The 24,357-nt window shown below is 42.9% G+C and overlaps 1 protein-coding gene across 1 annotated transcript; it reads right to left on the bottom strand.

Moving 5' to 3' along the window:
- Positions 1 to 310: 310 nt before the first annotated feature.
- LOC135489957 (uncharacterized) lies at positions 311 to 3,631 on the bottom strand. Its single transcript, XM_064775594.1, has 5 exons — positions 3,481 to 3,631; positions 2,687 to 2,835; positions 1,774 to 2,337; positions 1,242 to 1,368; positions 311 to 435 (listed from the first exon to the last, which is right to left on the bottom strand). The coding sequence occupies exons 1-5, from the start codon at positions 3,629 to 3,631 to the stop codon at positions 311 to 313; spliced, it is 1,116 nt and encodes a 371-aa protein (XP_064631664.1).
- Between the last annotated feature and the right edge of the window lie 20,726 nt (positions 3,632 to 24,357).

The following is a 24,357-nucleotide window of genomic DNA, read 5'->3' as shown; positions in this document are numbered from 1 at the left end:
AATTATCATCATCATCATCGTTATTAATGCAAAATAGTAATAAAATCACAGTTTTATCAAAACTTCCATTCATTATCATTATCACTGTTATCATTTATCAAATGCAACACGGCGCAAAGATGCACCTTTATGGTCATAGCAATCAAAATCACAGTAACAGCTGTGAAAATCATGGCAAATTATTATATAAAAGACATTTTCTATCAAAACCTCTCCCATTGATTATCATCATCATTTCTCACAATAAACATGGCACAAAGATGCACCTTTATGGTTATAGTAATCAAAATCACAGTGACAGCTGTGAAAATCACGGTGAGGGTGTAGAGGTAATCCAATCCCTCCGGCTGGTGTATGTTGCCTCCAGCAAAGCCTTCACCGTCGACTTCTTAGGGGACAGTTTCTGTAGTTCGGTCTTAGGTAACTTGACATTTTCTGGAAAGAAGAAACATAGGTTAATATGAGGCACATAGAACGTGGTAGAAGTTGGGTGTTGGGGGCACATCGGTAGATTACTAGAAGATATCACTGTTCTATAGATGACCGCACAAGTCAGCAAATACAATGAATAGCTTACGCAAGACTGTGCTGCCACCTGGAAAGTGGAGCAGTACCTTACAGTATTAGCAGGGGTTTATGCAGTCAGTCATGTGTGTTGCACGCATGTAGGCTAGCCTACTGTACTGGTGGGGATCTGGGGAAGGAAGGTTGGACATCTCCAGCAAGGAACATTTTGAAATTTAGACTTGGGGCGATTCAAATATTAGGTGACATTGCAAGATTCTGGAAGGTTTTTAACCCCTCCCTATATGCAATAGCACGGTACATGCTAAAAACTTAATACAAAATGGAAAATCAGCACTTGTCCATTGGACAACTTGAACACAGATTTGACTTGACAGTCTAAAAATCTATGTTGTCCCGGCAAAGCGGACAAGTGCTAAAATCAAACGCTTACTCTATGGCCAGATTCGACACTCAGGTCTGAAGGTGATCTTTAAGTTAGATCCTGGCACAGCAATGCTCACTTGGGTAAAAGTCATTGATTGGTTTTAAAGAGATATTTGGAAAGAAGAACAACGAGCACCCAAGAAATGAATGGTTCCAAACTCCCACCCACCTGTTATACTTCAAAAAGCCATGCTTTACTTTCTCCCCAAGCTCCCCAATAAGGAAATTAATTTCTGCAGCAAGTTGGTTGCAGGGGAACTAATGCCACTGAATGTGACAAAAAAGCTCACCTCCATAACTGTGGTCGGGAAGAACTTTCTGCCTCCTTTTCCCAGGCTTCTCCATTTGGTCACGTTTCGCCCTAGGCGTCTTTCGCCTATAGAGAACAGCATTGATGAATTTTTCTCGGATGGAATCCTGAAGGTGAAATTTTAAATTATTAGATTACATTAGAAACTATAAGACAACAAATCTTCGATGCAATCATCACTGGAGTCTCATGTTATTAGCTCGCCTTATGTATTTTTGGTATCATATTATTCCAATTTTCAAGGTGGTATCAGTATCACTGCTTCCACATTAGTAAGGCCACTGCAATTACTCTTGTTGTTATGAAGTCATGAAAGTGCAAGTGGCAGACAGGTTTTCACTTACACCTTGGAATTTTGCAAATTTTGGGGTAGTCAAACCAGTTATAATACCCTTTTCGAAGGAAAAATTGACCGGGTTGTACAGCTGTGGCTTTGATTTAGTTTCTGCCGTCTCCAACAAAAAAAAGTACCATGCATATTCTCCTGTGGTATTCTAGAGCACTCAGCTTACCCATTTATTTTTTCCAAACGGGTCACCCAGGACAGGGTATTCTGTCACAATCTTTTCGGCTATTTCTGTATAGTCCTTGGCGAGATTCGATTTGAAACTGGTGAAATAGTTCACACATTCCACGATGAAAAGGTTATTTACCGACGAATCCAGCCCCAGCTTTCCTGCCGTTATACTGTCTTTTAGGCGAGCACTAAAGTTCGGCAAAGATAGCGGCCTTGGTAGTGTCTCCGGAGGACCAGGGATCTGGCATGTCTGGAAAGTCGAAGGCTTTGAAGGCGGTAGAGGCTGATATATCACCTCGGTTGGACTGGAGGCTGCACAGCCTGCTGCAGCGGCTGGACGACTGATCGTTGGGGTAGCGAACGTCGCACTCCTTGGAAAATCAGTTGATATGGAAAATGAACAACTCGAACTGGGTGCTGGTGACAATGCTAGCTTATATGCTATTGGGCTTATATCAAACGATGCCGGACTTTCAAATCCCTCAATTACAGTTTGGGAGCTGCTCAGGATCTCCGATAGTGTTGCATCAAGTGAAACCTGGGAGTCAGTTTCCGCTGTCTGAAATGAAAAAAACACAATTCTACATTCAGCTTTGATCCGAATGATCACGAACATGCTGTACAGGGGCTGCCTCGTCCATGTTTGACATAAGATTTTTTTTCAACCGGCATGGGAGCCTTTTGCCTGAATTCAGGCTTTTGGTTCAGAAACTGCTAAATCCCATACTCCATTTGAACCTGTACAATCAGACTTTAAAAAGATTGTTTCAAGCTTTTCCGTCTGGAAACACTCTCGTGTCTGTTTGAACAGCACCCTCTTTAGGCTATGTGACATCTCAGGTGGTGGTGAGCCATCTCGTTCTAGACGATCTGATTGGTGCCAACCATTCTGCCAACTTAATAATTACCTCATAGTCATATCTAACAGTGGGTGTTGGTGAACCCAACATTTGCTGATGCAGCTCTTCGAATTTCACACGGACTCCAAGTTGTGGGATCAGCTCTCTTATCTGATGTTCTTTCAGAGAATGGACCACACTCCCGTCAACTAAATTGTCTGAAATGGAAAGTAAATTCTAAGTACACTCGTGACATGACATAATAGGGGTTAGTTTCTCCAGAAAAGCCAGTGTTTTAAAGGAGTAGGCCCGAGTGTATTCAATGCAGAATGAGAAAACTGTAAACCATGTGAGCCCGCCGTTTGAAAAAAACCTGCTGCATACCTCATCGAATGAAGACAATGTGCTCCAGCAATAACAATGCATGCGCAATCGATATGCATACTAAGCCAATGAGGTACACAACAAGGGTTTCTAGACGACAGGCCCCCTCGTGCGCGTTTAGCCAGGCCTACAGTTTTCCTTTATTGAATCATGGAATACCGATACCTCCATGATTGAATACACTGCACTGTTTGCACTGACTGTCATGGTGAGCTCTACCCGGGCTCTACCAACCCACTTGTTAAAATACTAAAATCCTGTGAATCCCCTAAATCTAAATGTGCACAATGTATGCCTAGATCTACATCGTGATTCGTGGTTGTCCCGTAGGCTATCATGTGTGTATGGATGCCAATACAGTGTACATTTCATTGTGCACAGAGCATGGGCCTAAGATCTCGGGTAAGATCCCGGTGTGAGATAGTTCTCATAGGCTAAAATAAATCCCTAAAATGGTGAAATGTGCAGCCAAATGTTACCTCTGAACGCGTCCACAGTTCCTCCCGGGAACTGGTTTTCTTGCAGCCATAAACAAACATCGTAAACCGATGATGTTCGATCTATTCTCCTTGTTGTCGCCGGCATGTTGGGGCCTGCTGCATCAAGGTCAAAAATGAACTGTTGATCCATGCTGATCTACTTACGTGCTGCTCAGCTGCAGCAGAGCGCTATGAGTGGCTCCGATCGTCCGCGTCGCGGAACACGTGCAATTACTCTTGACCGCGCTGGGTGCGGGGCGCGCCCATTCATGTGGCGCGGACGGGCTGGGCGAACCCGCTGCCGGTAATATTCCCCCCCGGGTGAGTTCTATGGGCGGTTATTTCCGCATTAAATGATGTCCTAAAACGCGTCTTTATAACTGGCGACTCGTGTGTGTGTGTGTGTAGAGCAACCCGTGCGTACAGAGCAAAACGCGCGTATCTAACTCGCGACCCCTACAAAGAACATAACGCGAATGTATAACTACTGTCGCATAAACGTGCAAAAGCAAGGCCATTTGAAGTGCGCCTACTACATTACAGTTACCAATTGGTAAATCGTATGTCGCTTAGAGCAAAAACAATAATCATCAAGACACAAGAGCGCCGCGATGCGGGAGGCTGAGGAACCTTATATGCGACAGCAGTTATCCGACAGCACTTATCCGACACTAGTTATCCGACACTAGTTATCCGACGGCACGAGAATGTCGTGTTTAGCTACAGAGGGTGGAGGATGGATTTCTGGGTCCGTATTCACAAAGCTTCCGTACGTACGGCTGCCGTAGCCGTGATTTGCGGAGCCCTTGCGGTACCGTACGATTTGCGTTGCGCGGTATTCACAAAAGGTTCCGTATGCCTTCCGTAGACCGCTGCTACGGCACCGTAGAGTTACGGATCCGTAACTTTTCGACGAATCAGATTCGCCGATACATCGCCCGCTACGGGCAACTCTCCGACAACTGAGATAACACTGAAGCGTGGAACTAGTGTGTAGTATGTCCAGCCTCCACTGGTGAGGGGTGACTCGCTGTACTTGGCAGTGTATATTGAGGGTTTTCCCAGTTTTCTTTCGTATTGTTGTTGTTTTGTGTGGGAACATAGTGAAAATGGCAGAGAAAGAAGAAGGAGCGAAAGGCCAACTTTACCCAGAATGAAATATTACGACTGCTCGAGCTGGTGGAAAAGGACTTCAGAACGATAGATTCGAAATTCACGGATCAAGTGACAAACGTGAGGAAGGGGGAATGCTGGAAAGCAATAGCAAAGAAAGTGAAGCCGATTTCTCCCCCTGACGTAACTCGCACTGTGGATCAGCTGAAAAAAAAGTGGGATGACATGAAAACACGAGCGAAGAAGAATGCGAATAAAGAAAGGGCTGAAGATGGAATAACGGGCAATGTGAGAGCAGAGGATAATAGCCAGATGACGGATATAGACAGAAGGGTGATTGGTCTTATTGGAGCAACTAGAACATATGGCATAGTGGGAGGGTTCGACACTGCTGACCCCGGCCTGGCTGTCCCCATGCCCAAGGCGAAACGACAAAAGGTGGGCATAGATTTTATTCTCTTACCTCTGTGGATCGATATTATATAAAAACGTGACCCATCACAGCAAAAGTAGGCAGAAGTGTTCAAAATTGCAGTGTGGTCTTTTGTGAGTAGATGTGTGGTTGACATTTTTAAACGAAAATCTGTTTGCTGTGGATCTTCTTAAAGAGTTCTATTAGTGGCACATTTATTTCACTTAAAGACTATATGGCCCGAGAAGCCGGTTGGGAGAATTTTGCCAGTCTGACGCAACGCATTGACAATGGCGTGTGGTCCAGTGAACACAGTAATTTATAACAAGGAGGGTCCAACGCTTTTGAGAGGCCCTCTTGAAATTAGCAAATTTGAATTGATGAACACACACCCAGCTTATCTTGCTTATATCGTTTTAGAGGCCTTCTCAAAAGCGTAGGAGACAGGCCTATGACTTTTAAAGATGATAACGCCTGTTGAGAATTGTAATTGTTTGCCATGACCACGTGTATGCTAGGCTAATAGCACATGATTATCTGTTTTTGTTTATTTCTATATTGTTTTGTTTGTCAGGGAGTCGAATCCATCACGCACTATACAGAGAAGTGTCGAACAATATTGGTACACTAGACTAGCCCTATATAGGCTATATAGATTGTTTGTTTCAACTGTTCGAAATCATTTTTGGCATATATTAGCCACTTTCAGATCACTGGACTTTTTATCAATGTCTGCACCCGCTTCAGGAAAAGCAGTCGCACTCACACCAGTAATTACTCGTAATTACCCTAATTACCGGCGGTAGGCCTCTCTTTCTAAATAAAAAAACACAGAAAGACTTTGATTATGCAACAGCCCAAAGCCAATATTTGCCAAGGGAATATTTGCCGAAATTGTGTGGCTTTTGCCTAACCAAAGTTTTTCTGTGAATCACATTAGGCAGATCAATTAATCGCTATAGGGCCTAGGGCCTAGTGCAAAGTCCCGGTGCAAAGTGGTACATTTCCTTGACGTGACTGTTTTTGCTGGAGCAGGCCTAAGAAATCATGACGACAAAGATGGATGGAGGTCATTTGTTGTGTACTGGCCGACCAATCCACTGCCAGTGTAAGCTTTCCCATTGTTACATACATGAATAGGTTGAGCTCCCAGGGTAAAGTAGTATTCAATGATTCATGTGGTGGCCGAAAAAGAGGCGATGTACGATGTATATCGTGTTCCCTTTCCTAAGACATCCACCTGAGCTGGCTAGTTTAACTAAGAGGCGGACATTAGCCAGGTTAATAGCGAGGTTATACTCCCGTGGTTTAAAAACCAAATTCGATCACTCTGCATGAATATTAATCAGGGTACGTCTTCAAGTGGGCGAATTTAAATTCCCGATGAATGCTCGCCTCACAGTTAAACCAGTCAGCACAAGTGGATATCCTAGGAAAGGGAGCACAATACCGTAGGTTCACTTTTCTAAGACCAGTTCATTACCTTCATGAATTAACATTTTGGAAAAATAGCCACACTCATCACCAGGGAAATAGGTGGTAGGCGTGTCACACAGGCCTTCTAGCCGTCATGACGACTGGTTGGAGTGGCCAAATGAATAATAAATAGTGGTCAGTTTTTGCATATTTGGCAGTGGTATTAGAAAAGTGAATCTGCGGTATGTACACAATAAATTGTTGTTCAATGTTACTATAGGGAACGCTTGTGGTGATGTCCAGTCAAACACCATTGTTTCAGTTCCAAAAGTTCTCCCTAATCACTCTTGCTCTTGTTGCTGCGCCATCAGCATCATCGTCTATGACTGGGTTGTTCACATCAAGGTCAGGATTGTCACCAATGACGGGGCCTGCGCCGGGGGGAACTGGCACACCACGTTCCTCACAAATATTGTGCAGCACTGCAGTGGCAACAATGATTCTGCAACAACACTCTGCGCGGAGTTTGAGGACACCACCTGCAAATAGAAAGGGTTTCAAAAATATTTGTTTGTTTGAGATTAAGGGGGGGAGCAGCAAAACATTTTAAGAACTAGAGCTGATTTATCAAAATAAAGAAATCGAAATACTGACACAATGTAGCTTGCCGTTATGTGTGCAGTTGAGTCTTTTGATTTTGAATGAGCTCATGTTGTTCAGAAATTCTTTCCCTTTTCATTCACCTCAATATTTCAATAAATATTGGGTGCCCTATCACTTATTTTGATATGTTGTTTATTACATGCGTACTTCGTGATAATTACTATTTCATGGGACGATTCAACGGTAATAAAGGGCATTTTGATAATTCAATGTAACCTTACCGTCCTTGTGTAAGCATTGCCATCTCATTTTCCATCTGCTAAATGTACCCTCTATCCTTTGACGCGTCCTTCGGTGATGGACGTTGTACCTGCGCTCAGCTTCATCCTCGGGGTTCCGCACGGGTGTTAAAACCCAGGGTCGAAGTGGGTATGCGGAGTCCGCAAGAAGATAACCATCTCCGAGACCATTGGCCATTTGTCGGTTGAGATTGGAGTGGCTCCAAATGAATGCATCATAGGTGGAGCCTGGCCACTGTACTACAATGTTAGTGAATCTTTTGTCATGTGAGCAGAGCCCCTGTACGTTGATGGCGTGATAGTGATGTCTGCATAATGTAGGCAGCTTCTTCTTCGGAGGGGCATTTTATTTCGACGAGTGATCCATCAAGACATCCTAAAACGTTCGGGATTCTGTGTCGTTCATCATAGAAGCCTTCCTTGATACGATTCTGTGCCACACGGTCCCGAGGAAACGCAATGACTCGGTGAGAAATCCTTTGAAGTGCCGTGGCAACTCAAGTAACAATCCGGGAAACAGAAGGTTGGCTGATCCCACTCACATCGCCAGTTGCCAACTGGAATTGACCAGTTGCAAAGATTCGCAGGGCTACGAGGATCTGTTGAGTTGCAGGGATTGCATGTGACCGCCGTGTTGGGTGCTCAACTTGGTCTTGGATCAAGTCAATGACTTCAACCAGGACGTGCCTCGGCATTCTGTACCTGTCGATCAAATCTACATCGTCGTAGATGTCCAGGGGTTGAGTCCGATCGCGAAAAATGCGTTGCCGCCTCAATGCTCGCCGATTTTCTTCGGCAAAGAGTGCAAACAAGGCCGCCATTTCAGCTGTTACGGAGCTTCCGTAGCATTTACGGGTACTCTGTCGCTCCCGCAAATATTGGCTGGTTTACGGTCGTGATTTGCGGATGCGTAAATTTACGGAAGCTTCGTGAATACCACATAAATCGTTACGGATGCCTTACGGTACCCTTAGTGCTTACGGAAGCTTTGTGAATACGGACCCAGGATCTGCCAGGATTTCCTCAGAACATCTTAACATCATCATTTATACCTAATTACACACATCGCGCGCGATCTTGTAGAAATGCCTACTTTAGTTTAAGTGGCTGTGGTATGTGTTATCCAGGTCTCTGGACTGGTGCGAAAGTGAAACATTGGGAGAGCGTGTGCTCTCCGTCACTATTTTATGGTATGCACACAATTGATCTGAGTCGGGGCAATTTTTTGGAAACTGGAAAAGTTGCAGGGTTCCCTGATCAAAAGATGCTTTGGTTTATCGAAATTTTGTCATCATAGCCCTCTATTAAGGGCATTAGATATTGACAACCCGCGGAAAGTAATCGAACAGAAGCAAATTGGACTTTTAAGAAGGATTCTCTCCATCGATTGTAAAGCACGAGACGTCGTCATTGGCACGAGAAAAATTAAGGGTACCCTGTGTAACCGAGTGTTTAGTTCGTCGGGCCTCTCTGCCGCCAATGTCCTGTTTGTAAATCCAACATGTAGGCCTAGACGTATCACCAGGGAGGAAAATGGAATTGTCGATTCGGTAAAAACCTTATGTGCCAATCTAAACCGGAAAAGCCATAAACTATTGAAGCTTTTACTTTCACCCTTTTGATCGCTTTTTTATTCGTTCTCTGTGTATGATTTTTATTGCATATTTGTGTTGTCTGCTCCTTATTTGGAGGTTTTTTACAATAAATTATTATTATTATTACATCCCTAATGGGTAAATAGCCTAGCCCAAATATCAAGCTCTGAGCCAACCAGCACTCGGTAATTAAAGAAACAACCAATCAGTACACAGCAATACAAGATTACCAGACAGGACCAGGGCAGGGGCCTAGTAACCAGCTGCTAATCAGGAAGTTAAAAAGGGGTCAAACAGCTAGCTTAAAGGGAATGGCCCGCCAAAAAATGGGGAGTTTTGGACGGCCCGGTCAAAACCTTAGGCGGGAATAAGGTTTCATTGATAAATATAAGGAGTTTCAAGGCCCCCAAATCACTTGTAAGGTTCAATAGATACTGGCCTTTCATTAGTTTACCGTCTGCGTATCATCTACATACTCTCATTTTGAAAAATATGACAATATTTACGATCACGTTATTGATTTTTGCAACATTTTCGGTAACGCGCCCCTTGCGGATCTGTAAGGTACCATTCGAGTCGGATGCTTGAAAAATGCTTCGTCTCGTCGATTCGCTCGCGGATAAACGCATCAGGTTGACTGCAGCAACTTTTAATTGTTGGAGACGACAGAGAAGGAAGGAATATGATTATCAGTTTGATGAAAACTTTGCAAAGTTTCTTCTTGGGACTCGAAATCCATACTACTATTCTCTCCATTTTCCATTTTCTCCTCTCTCCAACTCACTACTATCGCTATTGACTGCGTAACATACACTAACATTCTTTCGCTATCATTACTAACTTCATTTACCAGAACACTGGCCTCTTTGTAGCCGATTATGTAACCCATAGTGAAAACACCTGACAGCGCCGCCCGGCATGATCCACGTGCTATTGGCATATTTATAACTCGTAGTAAATAAGGTTGTAAAAATATGCAAATGAGATGCCGTATATGGAAACCATGGCGTCACTAAGCAGTTCTTATTTCTGCTACGGGTGGCGCTGTTGCTTGCTTCTGGAGGCGCTATTCAACCTCTTTAACAGATAATAGAGATTATAAAACAATGGAAAGGAGCAATTAAGAAGAAAGGTGTTTAAACTTATAACGGTTAACGATCCTGGGTGTCTGGGTTCACCAGAGCCAGAGAGAAACATAGAAATAATGATTATAGATATAGTAAGCAATTCCTAATATTGGGTGATATGAATAAAGATTAGTTTTGTACAGAAAGGCCTAGTGTAAATGTACGCGGAGTTTTAGAAAAAAGCATTTGCTAGTCTTTATTCATATCACCCATTGTCACACTTGGGCTGGGATCTACTCATTGACGTCATGGTGCTGATATCGACTTTTCCGAAGTCACGATGATGGGACTTGATTTCCCTGCAACTGCAACGATAAATGGAAATCACGTTTCGTCTTAATCGAGGGGTGACGTGAACTCGGATCTCGGCGTGCACTCACGTGGCGGGAAAGGTCTTTCGCGAAAGAACTTGCATGTACTGAAAATAACGAATAACGCGTTTTCCGACTATCTAAGAGCTGAAACAAAATTGGAAAAGCATCTAACACGTTCAGAAAAATAGTTTCCTGGTGAACAAAAGGAGAACAAACATACTGCAATAAAAGGCCGACTATTACTTTAAAAACTATGTATTTGGAATTAGTTTGTGTCATCATCACGGTGGCTTAAGGTATCGGTTTGCTTAACAAAATACGTACTTAACTGGGGAGGAAATGACGACACAAAAAAACATACCAAAGATTGGTTAAATTTGAGGGGCCTAAGGCCGCATTTATTACTTTTATCGGATTGTACCCTTCCAACACTGTAATGGGTGGGCCTTGCTTCTACACGAGGACAGTTGGAACCGGCTTCGAGCCAGCTCGAGGCGGGTCAGGATAATTTTTACCGTGTAGAACGAAATCAGAACCGTCTCCAAGTGACCTGACCCGAGGCGCGTTAGCACTGCAGACTCGAGTCACGTGAGGCGGGTTGGAGCCACTTCAAGACGCTTAATCTCTCGTGTAGAGCCGATCTGGCATCGAGTCACTTTGCGCACGGTACTAAAATCGAGTAGCGCGGTATATCATGATATAGCAGTTCATGAAAACACGCGGCAGAATCATATATATAACAGGAGTGTCAGTGTCAGTTTATAGCTTTTTTTGATTGATCTCGATTTTGTGTCTAATACATTGATTATTTACTCGCAATGGCTACTCGTGGAGCAGAAGTTAGCCGAGTGTTGTACCAAAACGTACCAAAACGCAACTTTCAAACCCGCCAAAAAAAAGTCACATGCGCCACCAAGCGACGGGTGAGTGGTTTAAGTGGCCTGAACTGAACTTGAGTCGGCGACTTGATCCGTCTTCGTGTAGATAGCGCAAAGCCAGTTACAGGTGATCCGGCTTCAAGTGGCTCGAGGTGAGGAGGGCTAAAACCGTCCTCGTGTAAAAGCAACTAATAGCGATGATGTCCATTTTACTCCAACAATAAACATTGATGACCCGAACTATTAAGTGACCTGCGCGTTACGGGACACTCATGCCAGTTATGTCAGTCCTGGAGGTAACCTGGAACAATGTTGAAACATGTTACATGTGTTGTCAAAGCTTCAGAACATTTGGCTAGATTGTGGACTGTCCATATTCGCCTAAAATCCTGCAGCACTCGAAACGCAAAATCAAAGCTGTCCTTAGAAATGGGAAGAGTGTTGCAACCGTTGATTGCTTACGACGGATGAAATGTTATGGTGTAAATGAAGGGAAGGCAGATATATTATTTCAATGGCAACTTACCATTCCTTTCACCGAGATATGGATACACTTTATCTGACTTTCACCGGGATATGGATACACTTTATCTGATGAAGCAAATAACAATTTTGTTTATTCTTGATATTCTGGTTTTCATCTAAAAACTGTAAATCATCTTCCTTGTCACTCTGTTCAATTTCAGCTAATTGACCAAGTTCTACTTGTTGACCTTCACTGTCTTCAATAATTGAGCAGACGGCTATCTCCAGCTCCAAAAGTGCGCACAGCATCAGCACTGATCCTCTCCCAAGACAAGCTGATCATTTTCACGACCTCTCGAAGTTCAATTTGGGGACTTTCCCAATCATGGTAGTAGGCATTTAGTTCATAGATATATTCCCGTTACACTTCTATAAAGTCAATTACAAACTTTTACGAAGTTTTCCATAACTTTCAACATGGGTGAATGAATTTGTTTGAGATGTACCAGGTCTAGCTTTGGATACTAACAACTGACAAAGGATAATCACTAAAGACTGAACCAAGGATAATGTACTGTAGCTACATAAAACACCCGATATTTTCCCCAAGAACAAAACCTCGAAGCTGTTTTTGACACAAACATAATTTATTTAAAATAACAGGAACAAGTTAGGTAAATATAAACATATTATAATTGTCAACACCACATCTCATTGAAAGCTAGGAAAAGTTCGATCCGTCGGTAACTGAAGACACATCCGCCAGTAGAAACACAGTCATGTACATGTAGAGATGACGTCACGAAAAAGAACAGGATGAGTTTAAGTCCGGTACCGGAAGTGAGTGACAAAGAGAAGTCACGGTTCACGAAGGCCTTGAATGACAACCAGGAAGTACACATCCAACAGGAAGTACATAATATCGATTCTAACAGGAAGTACGACAACACGTACACGTACACGTAATGGTAAACGTAAAGTGCTCCTCCTTGAGGCCGCCACAGAGACTTGTTTTAAAACGACGATACGAAATAGCTGTATCACATGTGCACGAGTCTGTGTAGGTCTGTGCCAATACATAGTTCGAGATGTACCAGGTCTGGCTTTGGATACTAACAACTGACAAAGGATAATCACTGAAAACTGAACCAAGGATAATGTACTGTAGCTACATAATATATGTAATATATTATGTACATTGTATATACTACATAATATATGAAATATCCCTCGAGACACACAGCCCGACACACAGTTAGAAAAACATTCTTTCCATTTGGCTTGGAAAGAATTAATCACAAAACGTCGAACCTTGGAGTAAATTGTCCAAGAAGGAGAAACAAGAGCAAACGTTCTTCTGGTCTCCTCACCACAGAGCTCTGTGCACGAATGGCTGAGTACAGAAAACTATGCCAGAAATGAACCCATGCGCTTACATAAGTAAGTAAATGCATAGGCCTAAAATAAACCGTGTTTGTGAACAAGTCTCACTGGCGTCCACAAAGGCTAACAGCATACAGGCTGTAACAAAATAAATAATATTGGGTTCTAAATGACCCGCAACTGAAGAGATAATGCCAATGTAGTACGTAGTGTGCGGGAGAATTTTAGCTGACCTTATAGAAGTGAAAGTAGTTCACCGGATATGACGACGTGCTTGATGTTCATTTAACGCTCATTTGACGCCCAAACGCCATTAGAAGATGTCGACTTTACCCGTCTTCCTCCTCCTTTTTGGATGTTGCTTTTACAACATCGGACTGTGAAGATGAATCTTGTAAGTATCTTTTTTTCCTTAGGGCGCAAAGATCTGGAGCTGTTGTCCATCTCACGAAAACATGGCACAAGGATTCGTTTGAATTTCATACAGAAAATACAGCAGTTGATTGAAATTCATATATTTTATCTGAAACTTCTAAAAAAGCACTAAATATCCAAATACACTTTCTTCGGACTAGACATCACCAAGAACGAGCCGACTACAGCGAAATGCTGACAAATTTGCCAATCTTTTTAGGCTTTTTTCCGTGCAGTGCCATCTTCTCGTGATATTGAGAACAGTTGACATAAGATTCTTTGAGAATCAACTTCAGTCAAAACATAGAAAATTCTCAAACATAAAGTTACCAAAACGAACTTGAGAATCTTAGTTAATACAGGCCCTTGGATACGACAATGAAATATTCCCATGGTAAGACCGTTTAGTGGACCTTTTCCTGTCATCAGAGCCCACCTCTCTTCCCTTCAGACCAGGGTCTTAGATTGCCAAGGACTTGGGTCGCCCCCGGTTCATCCTCGAGGAACGGCATAATATTTGAGGAATTAATTGATGTATACCATCGAAAACCGAGAGTGGAAAACGTCACTAAGTATGAGGTAAGGAACGTATAGGGTTATCTCCACAGCAGTGTTTCAAGCCACGTGTCATGCTAAAGCTTTCTTCTTACGCCCTGGCATTGTGCACGAACAGTTGACCTCATAGCGATTGCATTTAAAAGACCTTTAATTTATGCAAACACCCTGCATTTCCTGAGGAATCTGTGCGAGTATGACGCAAGGGCTCACATTTTGATAAATCAATTAGTTCATTGAATCAATTTATTCGTTTGCTTAAATTCAACAATAAAGAAATTTTCTCAGCAACAGAAAAAAATTGACGTGTGTATAGACGACGTTTCGATTTCTATGCCCATGCATACGTGAGTCTTCCTAACTGAACGTATGCATACCATGCGTTTTGCCATCTGTCATTAACAGGTTAGATACTCAAAGAAGAGTATTCCAGTCTTGGACTTTCACACACAGACTACCGGCTGTCAAGGTATACTGGCCTACCCCTCTCTTTTGACTACGACTCCAAGTCAGGGCTTTCAACGAGAAAGGAGTTTGTCCCTGGTCTGAATCGGAAGGCTTCATTGCTGAAAAAGGGAGTACGTAAGCGCTCATCCTTGTCGTAAATTATTCGCTACTTTTCACAATTTCTCAATAAAAGTGATTGACTCTGCCGCGGCCATTTGAATATACGCAAATATCGACAGAAGCTACAGATATGGATTGTGCCAATACGGCTTTATGCTTTTTTCGCCATTGAAGAGATGTTCAAAACAAGGTTTTTCTAAAAATGGCAAACATCAACTATTGTTGAGAAGGACCAAATGAATGTCCAGTGCAGGCGAGAATTAGAATTATTTTAGAACTTTTTACACGATCTATTTTGTGCAACCTTTAACAAATTTTCTTACTAATTCATAGAACTGTCAAGATTATTAGGTATGCTTATCAATGTTTACGAAACTACTTTTCACCAATTTAAGCTGAACAATATTGTCTAGGACACGTCCAGCAACTCGCCTGAACGTGACCGTCCACTTCACTCTCTTTTAATGACATAACTCCCTGTCATCATAGACTGGACAATGGCACGTCATTTATTTGAGCATTTCGAAGATCGGTGTAACTCTGGATTAATCATCCGCTTCGGCAAAGATCAATCAAATCTCACTGCCACGATCATTAATTAAATACTACGTGCCCGAACAAACTCAAGGGACCGGTCAGCATTTTATTAAAAACGGCACGTTTCAGATTAACGAGACCGTCCGATTTACAAGTTATATAAATTCTTAAGTTCGCGTCCGGGCACGACAGGGTCCAGCCAAAAATGTCCCTTTTCCAACCGTCCAAACGTGGAGGACGTCGATTGGTCATCCTAGTGAGGGTCACAGGATGTCGTTTGTGGTTCGAGCATTTTGATTGGCTCCGGGCGTGGTCTAGGCCTGCTTTATAACATCTTGACCCAGGCGGAATCGTCAGATCATGCTGCAGGAGACCAATTAAACTTCATCTAACCATAATTGACATTCTTGTCTCCCCTCCTACAGGTAAGCGAACCTTTTACTACAATTTTCATCGGTTATATTTCACCACACCTTTAGCTCTCATGACGCGTCATACATGTACTTAATTTAAGTCTATATGCCTGCTGCCCAAATACTTCTCGGGTTGTATTTAGCTTATCTAATATTGACATGTACAATCTGTAGCTAGCTTTTATATCACCATGTGAATCCGTTACTGCAATTGTATATATATTGTATTGTATTAATTGTATTGAGATCATTCTGCAGGAGACCAATTAAACTTCATCTAACCATAATTGACATTCTTGTCTCCTTTTCTACAGAGTCTCGTTATAAAAATATTCTGCGACTTTTGACCCTCCAATTCAATCAAGCTGGCGTCCCATCACGATCCACAGTTACCGCATCTTCCACAGCTACCACGCAAGTGGGGCCATGGCCGCGTGGAACCAGACAGAGGTCCTTTCGAAACGACGGGTGAATTTACCGTGTCGGACCCGGCGAAAACGTACGTTGTAAAGGTCCAGGCCCGGGAAGTGGACTGTAGATATGGTAACCTGTCCACTATCTACGTCCCGACTGATTACCCAATCGGTAGGTCTTTGTAACTTATTTGTTGTCATTTCTACACGGTGTCCGAAAGACAAATCCATTTTATTCGTACGCTAAATATCGCTCGTGCATAACTATTATGTTGGTTGTCGTATTCGCAGTTAATCTGTCAAATGGAAGGAGTGAGGGGTGATGACATAATACGTTGTTACCCCAGCTGCCTGTGTGAATAACTACAAAAGTAATCACAACGATAATTTATGCATGAGCGAGATCGCGTACGGATCAACTAATTTTGGTCTTGATCGGACATCTAGGTCGATACATTTATAAAGACGCATAGATGGTGATAAAACCCGAATAAATAGATGACACCTAAAGAAGTGAAATGTCGAAATTAAATTAAATTGGACTCCTTGCCGTAGTTGACCTAATAGAAGGCCTACATTCTATTCATTTGGTAATTAATGTTTAAGCATGATGCACTGTCCAACTTCAAATGGTACTGATATTAACAATTCGAGAAGTTCTACATTTGTCTGGCTACGTTGGGACCATCCAAACGGTTGGTAGTCTAACGAGTTATCTGGTAAGTTAATTAAGTGCCTCACTCGTGTGATCGTGGCAATTTAAGAATGCTACCACTAGTACCAGTGTTAAAGTTAGAGAAGAATCATAATATTGCGTTCAATAAAGATACTGTCTTCTCCCACTTAACCGAGCGCCAGGAAAATGGCTCGAAAATGACTAAGTCCAGAAACATGGCAGTCTTTTACCGGTGGGCTGCAAACATTCAATATGACAGCCAATTATATTGATCAATGGTTATAGGAAGACAACCTTGTAAATGTTGTCAATTCAATAACGCCTGGTCGCGGTCAGGGCCAGTAATCCCTGCAGTCAGGGTGATGATTATTGAAGTTACGTAAGTTCATGTAAATGGTTGACCAATCCAGAGTCTTTCAAATGAATTTATTTTATCTAATCGATTATGGAATCGTTTTCTTGTTGGGGAAATCCAATAAAGGGCACTTTCGTGTCAAATGTCATAATTGTTGTCTGCCATCTTGCTTTGACCACGTTCTTCTGGTAAGATGCACGCAATGCGATGGATTTTGTGGGTAGGCCTAGCAGGCACCCTGATGATGTTAACGTATGGAATGGAGCATGGAGATGATGTTGACAGCCACTACTGATGATGATGATGATGACGACGACGACGACGACGACGACGACGACGACGACGACGACGACGACGACGACGACGACGACGACGACGACGACGACGACGACGACGACGACGACGACGACGACGACGACGACGACGACGACGACGACGACGACGACGACGACGACGACGACGACGACGACAACGACGACGACGACGACGATGATTGATGATGATGATGATGATGATGTAGATGATGCTAACCAGGCTGTACCTGGTGCATGTAGGCACCAGAAAAGCTACAGTCTCAATCAGAAGATTGACCTTATCGAGACATACCAGTTGGAGCATGCTATAGGATTACGTGATGCTGAAACTGCGACATCCTTTGCTACACACCACCGCATAGCACCGCAGACATTTAGACGTTGATTAAGCACACAGGATGACTTGTTTGCCCTCCGAGATAGATCAACTCAAGACCATAGAAGACGGAGGAGACAACGGCAACACGGCACTGATGCACAAGGTAGTGTTTCTACAAGCATTATATTCCTCGCTAAATGAATTTCCTTCCTTGTTGGCCTATACCGACCGGAATAAGTCCGCTTCTGTGTCATGGACGGAAGAATAAGTCGCACTATGCATCAAAGCGACTGACCCTGACCATTGCCTTTAACAATATCAGTATTATTGTTCCTGGGACCTTTATTCCTAGGACTAACATTTCGTTCATACCTGTGGTTATCGGCAATCAATATTTCCAAAGATGTTAAACGTGTTAGCTTTTTTATTTCAGCATATGGCCCGAAATGGAAAACAATTTGAACACCTGGTTCCTTGAGCGCTGAAGACTTGGTTTCCCTGTTTCCGGTGAGGATATTAAAGGGCAAGCTGGAAGAGAATTTCGGCAATGGTGGGCAGAGCTTCCGAACGAAACGAAGGCCGAAAGACAAGACCAGAGACCCCTGCGATACCTTTTCCATGCATCTGCACATTGGCTTAGCAACTTTATGGAAAGGTGAGTTTCATTCCGCTGTTGCATGGATCGGCCTTAATGGATTGTATGTGGTGAATTTTAACAATATGCAAATTCCATTTAAGGAAACAAATCAGCTATCGAAGGAAGACCAAAGATTCAAGGGGGTTACCTGACAACGCCCAGGCTTTGGTTGCCGACTACCGGGGAGATTTTGCCGACCTCATCAGAGACGCTGATTTTGATGTCATCATGTTGTGTTGTGTTATGTTGTTTGATATGGTGCCAAGATCAACAATGGAAGCGACTGGGTCTCAGAATGTTGACATTGGATCATCCCAAGGCAACCCGAAACTTGGATGCACGGTGACTCTAGCAGTTACGACAGACGGACGAAAAGGACGAGCCGAGGTCAACTTCAGAGGCTTGGCACCAGATGGTGACGTCATTCGGCAGCTTCAGGCGAATGCTCCAGACAATGTGCGAGTGAGTATTGGCATAGAATACAAGTCCGTGCTTGTAGTACAGGAAATGTACCTGACGTCATCAGTGTTGTCATTGACGGTTATTCTAGTTAATGGTAGTATTTTTTAGGAAAATCAGAACTCCTATGACTAAAATTATTATAGGTTTGTCATGGATGGAACCAAAACATTGTGCGTGTCTGACTGTTCAGAAAAGTAATGTAAATGTTCATACTTGTTGTTTATTTTTCCAGATAACTGGTAGTCCACAGGGTTGGGCCCGACACTAATCGCTAATCGAGTGGTTGCAGGCCCTGGTTGTGCCATTTGTAGCAGGGGCCACGTTCCTGTTACTTTTAGACAGGTATCCGGCGCATCGAAATCAGCAATTTCGTGATGCAATCACCGCAGAGAATGGGACAGACACTTTCATTCCAGGACGATGTACTTCGCTGCTGCAGCCCTTGGACTTGACCGTAAACAGGAGCTTCAAGTGTCACCTAAGGACCATTTGGAAAGTGTGGAAAATCGGCCACACTGATGATCAAGGACATTGTGAGCGGATCACCAGGCGGGATGTGGTCAGGATGATCAGCCTCGGCTGGGAAAGGTTCACACAACAGACGATTATGAACGGTTGGAGAGCCAGTGGCCTAGTTCCTGAGGACGATGACGAAGTCGGGGAGGGGGTAGAGATGGTAAATGATGAGCTTGAGCAGTTTGTTGAGGGGATTGAGTTTTCGGAAGGAGAAGAGGATGTTTTTGATGATGACGTGTAAATCCCGTTTGGATAATAAAATTGATTGGTAAATTGATAAGTAAATCTTTTCTTTAATTTATTCGTTAACAGCAAGACTTCTTTATTGGGACATTCTGCAGACCCATGAAGCTGGATTTATTATAGACCCTAGATTAGAAATTTCTGGTCAACGGACACTATAGGCATAAAATGAGGACGCTAGTTGTATTGTATTCATTCATTCAGTACAGGACTACCCCATGTCAATGTTCATGTCTTTTATCCACTTACGTGGAAGGCATTGGCATTGCCCACGAAAAGGGAGTCAATTATCAGCTGTGGCTGTTCTTTCTAATGTTCGCCTGCCACCAGTAAAATCGACCTATTCATTTGGACTTAGTCATTTTACGATTCAGCCGCGCTCGGTTAAGTGGGAGAAGACAGTATTTGTAGCTGTAGCCCAGGCTTACCAAGTGGCCGAGGATGTTGAGGTGTTTTTTTTGTGGCACCCTATATCAGTTTTCATCTTGCAGAAATTCAATCTCATTATTCTTTTTATTATTCCACAGCTCGATTTCCGCAAAAGTACCCGGCCGTATGGAGGTTCATATAGCGTATTTCTGCCATCGACAAGGACAGAGTACAAAGCTGATGGACTCATCCCAGGAACTTCTTATACCTTCAACCTTACTGCCAAGTACCTGGGGGAACCTGTTCGTGAAGGGCCGGCTATCATCAGTGCAGAAACATCTACTTAGTCGCATATCTGGCAGCTTTTAATGGAGACCATTATCAGCTGTTAATTTTTTTCACAGAGCATGCACTAAAAGTGCTCTACAACGCAATTTGAAAAAGGGCAAAGTAGATCTCATCGATTCGGACTATTAACCTCTTGAATCCCGGTTACCGACCAGTCGGTCATTTTGAAATAACGTTTTTTCCCAACGACCGACAGGTCGGTCTCAGTGATATTTGTATTCCCTTGAGCTGTAGTTTATTGCTTGTTTTAGCGTGTTCGATGTACAGTACGGTGAGTTAGAGCATGCATCGGAAGATGGCGCCTCGGTACCGGACTTTGGCGGTTTTATGCGGGCGCTATACATCGTGAAAGTCAGACCAAATTTCGCAACCACGTGACCACCCTTGGATCCCGGGATTTTCAGCTTTTGGGATCCAAGAGCTTTTAACACTCATCTTGGCTTCAGTTCAGATACGAGTATGCCTCAAGAATACATGTAGATGTTGACTTATACGTGGGTTAACCTATTTAAGTGTCACGTCATTTACTTGGTACGTTCTTCCCGTATTGATAATGAATAAATAAGTATAAAGATTCTTCATATATTTGTCAGTTCTTTATAAAGCGCTTTATATAATGGTTGTACATGTCGTACACTTTCGGACGGGGCTAAAGGCCCATTGTAGGGGTGTTACACGATGTCAGGTGTCATTGTTTGTGTACCTCATACATCTATGCAAAATGCCTGGACAAAGGCATCGACGAGTCCATTATCTGGTCGGTCGCATTGAATACGTCGGATCAGTGTTTTTGATCCCAAGCCTAATCCAGAAACGTTTCTGCACAAACCAAAAGCGCACGTCGTACTAAGCTAATCGAACTCACGAATGTGACCAGATCACATTTATCAAAAGATAGTGGTGTTGCTCGACACTAGATTATCCTTAGGCTAGGCCTCATCAATGCTCTATCACAGTGTCAACTAAAGCCGGTCAACTATGACACCAGCTGCCCAGGTCTGTGTAACATTTATGTAATCACACTCTTACAGTTTGTTCACAAGAAGTCAGCCATAACTATACATGCCACCCTTCAAAGAAAGACACATGAATCATCTTAGACGTGGGCGTTATAAACGCCCAGACGAGACGCCGATCTTGTTTCCGACGAACAAATGCAGTTATTATCACTCACCAACCCTTTTTCAACAATTATGGTTTCCAACAAAAGCATGTTATTCGTTTTCCTCATTTAATTGTCAACAATTGAAATTTGACGCGCACGGAGAGAAGTTTTTTCCCTTCACGTACAGGCTGATTTTACTGAAAGAATGGGCCGTACATCTCTTTGTTTACTCGACCAAGATGCTGCTTGCGTTACTGGTAACTAAAAGAGTAGCGTGCTTATTTTTGGTGCGTCTGCAACTGGCTTTGGTTAAGCTCTAAAATCAGCATTGACCATTACATGTATTTAGTTCGCTGTTAGGACAGCTGTCCATGAAAGTAAACACTATTTCACTCTTATGGATGGACAAAGACATTGTCCTGAATACAGTAACAAACGACTGCCACAGACCGTACCAGTACTTCTCTGGTTACATCAAGTTTATAAAAGGTAGGAGATGCCTTTGCTATATTACAATAATACACGCAACTTGTTCCTCAAAATGAACCAGATGCCTTCCTTCACTTTTGCGGCAATGTTGTTGTGTTTGGCAGTTAGTGCTGTTGCAGGTAAAGGAAGAAAACATTCGATTTTCTGAATTTCCAGACTTGGGTGTACCACCAATCAACTTTATTGATTCACAGATATGCAAGAAATCGCTCAAATGCTTGTCAAAAGACAAACATGCATTCGCCAGGGCGGATTATTTGCGTTCCTTCAAATACACTTTCCATTAAAGAAAGAATATGTCGTGCTATTTTATTTCGAATACTGTATTTGTCTTATTAATGTGACTCGATGAAGCTTTTGGAGATTGCTGTGCAACATATTTTCGTTTACCTTCGAACTTTAACTTCTTTCAATGCAGGCATATGCGAACCCGTTGACAAACTAGATGCGGTGTTCGTCATCGACAACAGCGCTAGCATTCCTGGAAAAGACTTCGAGGCGGTCAAGAAATTTGCCGTAGCATCCATTGGCAAGATGGCGGAAAAGGTGGCTTCTTTAAACATCGGCTTGATTGAGTTCTCGAATAAGGCAGTTGCGAGAATCTGGCTGGGGGACGATGCGAACAAAAAGGGCCCTGCAGAAATCGGGCGCAAATTCCGAGACCTGACACAGCCCGAGGATAATTTCAACACGAATACGCACCTCGCACTTTTCATCGCGCGGTCGCAGTTGCTGAACCAGACGTACGATGCAGGTGCACGGTGTACCGCTCCTAAGGTGCTCATCCTGATCACTGACGGGGCTCCCTCGTGGCCGCTGTTCGCCTTCAAAGAAGCAGCAGCCACCCGACATGAGGGGATACACCTTTTCGTGGTCGGGACGGGATCCGAGGAAAATTTCCCATCCGGAATAATGGGGAGTCGCATGTTCCTGGCAATGTACTTCACTAATGGTGACGAGTCGATGGTATTCCGAGCCAGCGACTACAGCAATTTAGAGAATATCGCTACTTCCGTCATCGAGGCTACTTGTCAAGGTAAGAATACGAATCATGCGATCGCTTGACATTTTAAAGGGGGTCATCCAGAGCTTGCACTTCTGATGATTATAGAGCCCTCGTCTCGAGCAGGTGTACAGCATTTCATCCAAAAAAAACAGTTTATGGATTGTTTTCCACATTTTCTCATTTTGTAGAACCACCTTCTTCATACAGGAACGGCATTAAACCTCATTAGTAAGGATGATAATCATCAGAGCTAGGATTCATATTCCTTTTGGGAACCATTCCTCAGTGTGTGTTAAAATGAAATATCTGGAATTCGCCCGTGTTCCTTCGCCTCGGTTTTATTTGTAGATGGAGGGCGCTTGTGTAGTAGCCTATAATATACAATATTGAGTGATGGACTCTCACCGCTTTATACCTCTCGGCATCTGTGGTCTTCCCATGTTAGAGCTCGATGCGCTTGTCTCTGAAAAGAAACAAGGCTATTGGCCCTGGTAGAGAATTTTGAAGGCTAAGCGAGTATGTTCCTATACTAATTGTCACTAAATCTTGACTTTTTTATTGCTTGGCGTTATTTCCCCTTTCAGTTGTCCGTTCAGAAATCAAGTCGAAGGTTGCAGAGATGTACATCATGGAACAGGCAGAATATGATCGACTGCAAGGCCAGGAAACCTAATAGTTCCTTTTTAGAAAGGAGTAAAGCTCCTTTACATATCTATGTTAAACATTGATACATTGGATCAATGCTATAGATTATTGACATGTTATCAATTCTTAATGTAGCTGTAAGCTATGACCATATCTCGGTCAAATTATAATAAAGTTTGCCACGTGTACTCAGAATTTAACTCAAGGGGTGCATAACGGTTGTTTGTTTCATTTTCGGATTACCTATACGCTAACAGAAAACTCAGTTTTGTTCAGCTATAAAACCATGAATCGTAAAAGGCACTGGACCAGACATGAGCCATGACTGAAGACAACACGTCTACATAAACGACACCTTTGTCTAATTTGTCGATCAACTCGACAAATTAGACAGTACAAGTAAAATACGTTTGTGACGAATATTATCGTCGGGTAGCTCTCAATCAAAAGTCGTTTTATTTTCTGCCTGTTACATAGCACACATGATGCAACCATCATAATGATGATCTCGTGGTCATGTATTTTGAGAATACTTGAATGCTACCTCTAGGTATAACCATGTATAAGGGACGCCCAAGTTTTGCAACTTCCTTTCAGAACTGTAAGGTGTTTGTAACGCGCCCATCTAGACGGACAGAAATCGCCGTATTTGCTGAGGCTGGCGACGAAACAACTGTGTCGGGTTATTCTGTTATTCTGTTTTTTAAAGTTGTATATCTAAGCGATAGGTGCACAACAATTATCTAAAATATTGGCCACATCTACGATCGACAATATACACACGTCGTGTAAATTTTAGCACCATTACTACGTTTTACGCCCCAATGAAACACGTATCAAAATGTCGGTATCAAAATCGAGGTTTACCTTTATCATTCAAATCGCTGTA

The sequence above is a fragment of the Lineus longissimus genome, chromosome 6, assembly GCF_910592395.1.
Source record: "Lineus longissimus chromosome 6, tnLinLong1.2, whole genome shotgun sequence".
In the NCBI taxonomy this organism is placed as follows: Eukaryota; Metazoa; Nemertea; class Pilidiophora; order Heteronemertea; family Lineidae; genus Lineus; species Lineus longissimus.
The sequence above is the reverse complement of the archived record's forward strand: the minus strand, read 5'-3'. Positions and strand labels throughout refer to the sequence as shown.

Coding starts and splice junctions, on each gene's coding strand:
- LOC135489957 (XM_064775594.1), bottom strand. CDS start 3,631: ATGGATCAACAGTTCATTTTTGACCTTGATGCAGCAGGCCCCAACATG. Junction 2,338..2,686: donor CTGTTAGATATGACTATGAG/GTAATTATTAAG, acceptor TTTTCATTTCAG/ACAGCGGAAACTGACTCCCA. Junction 436..1,241: donor TCCCGACCACAGTTATGGAG/GTGAGCTTTTTT, acceptor TCTTCTTTCCAG/AAAATGTCAAGTTACCTAAG.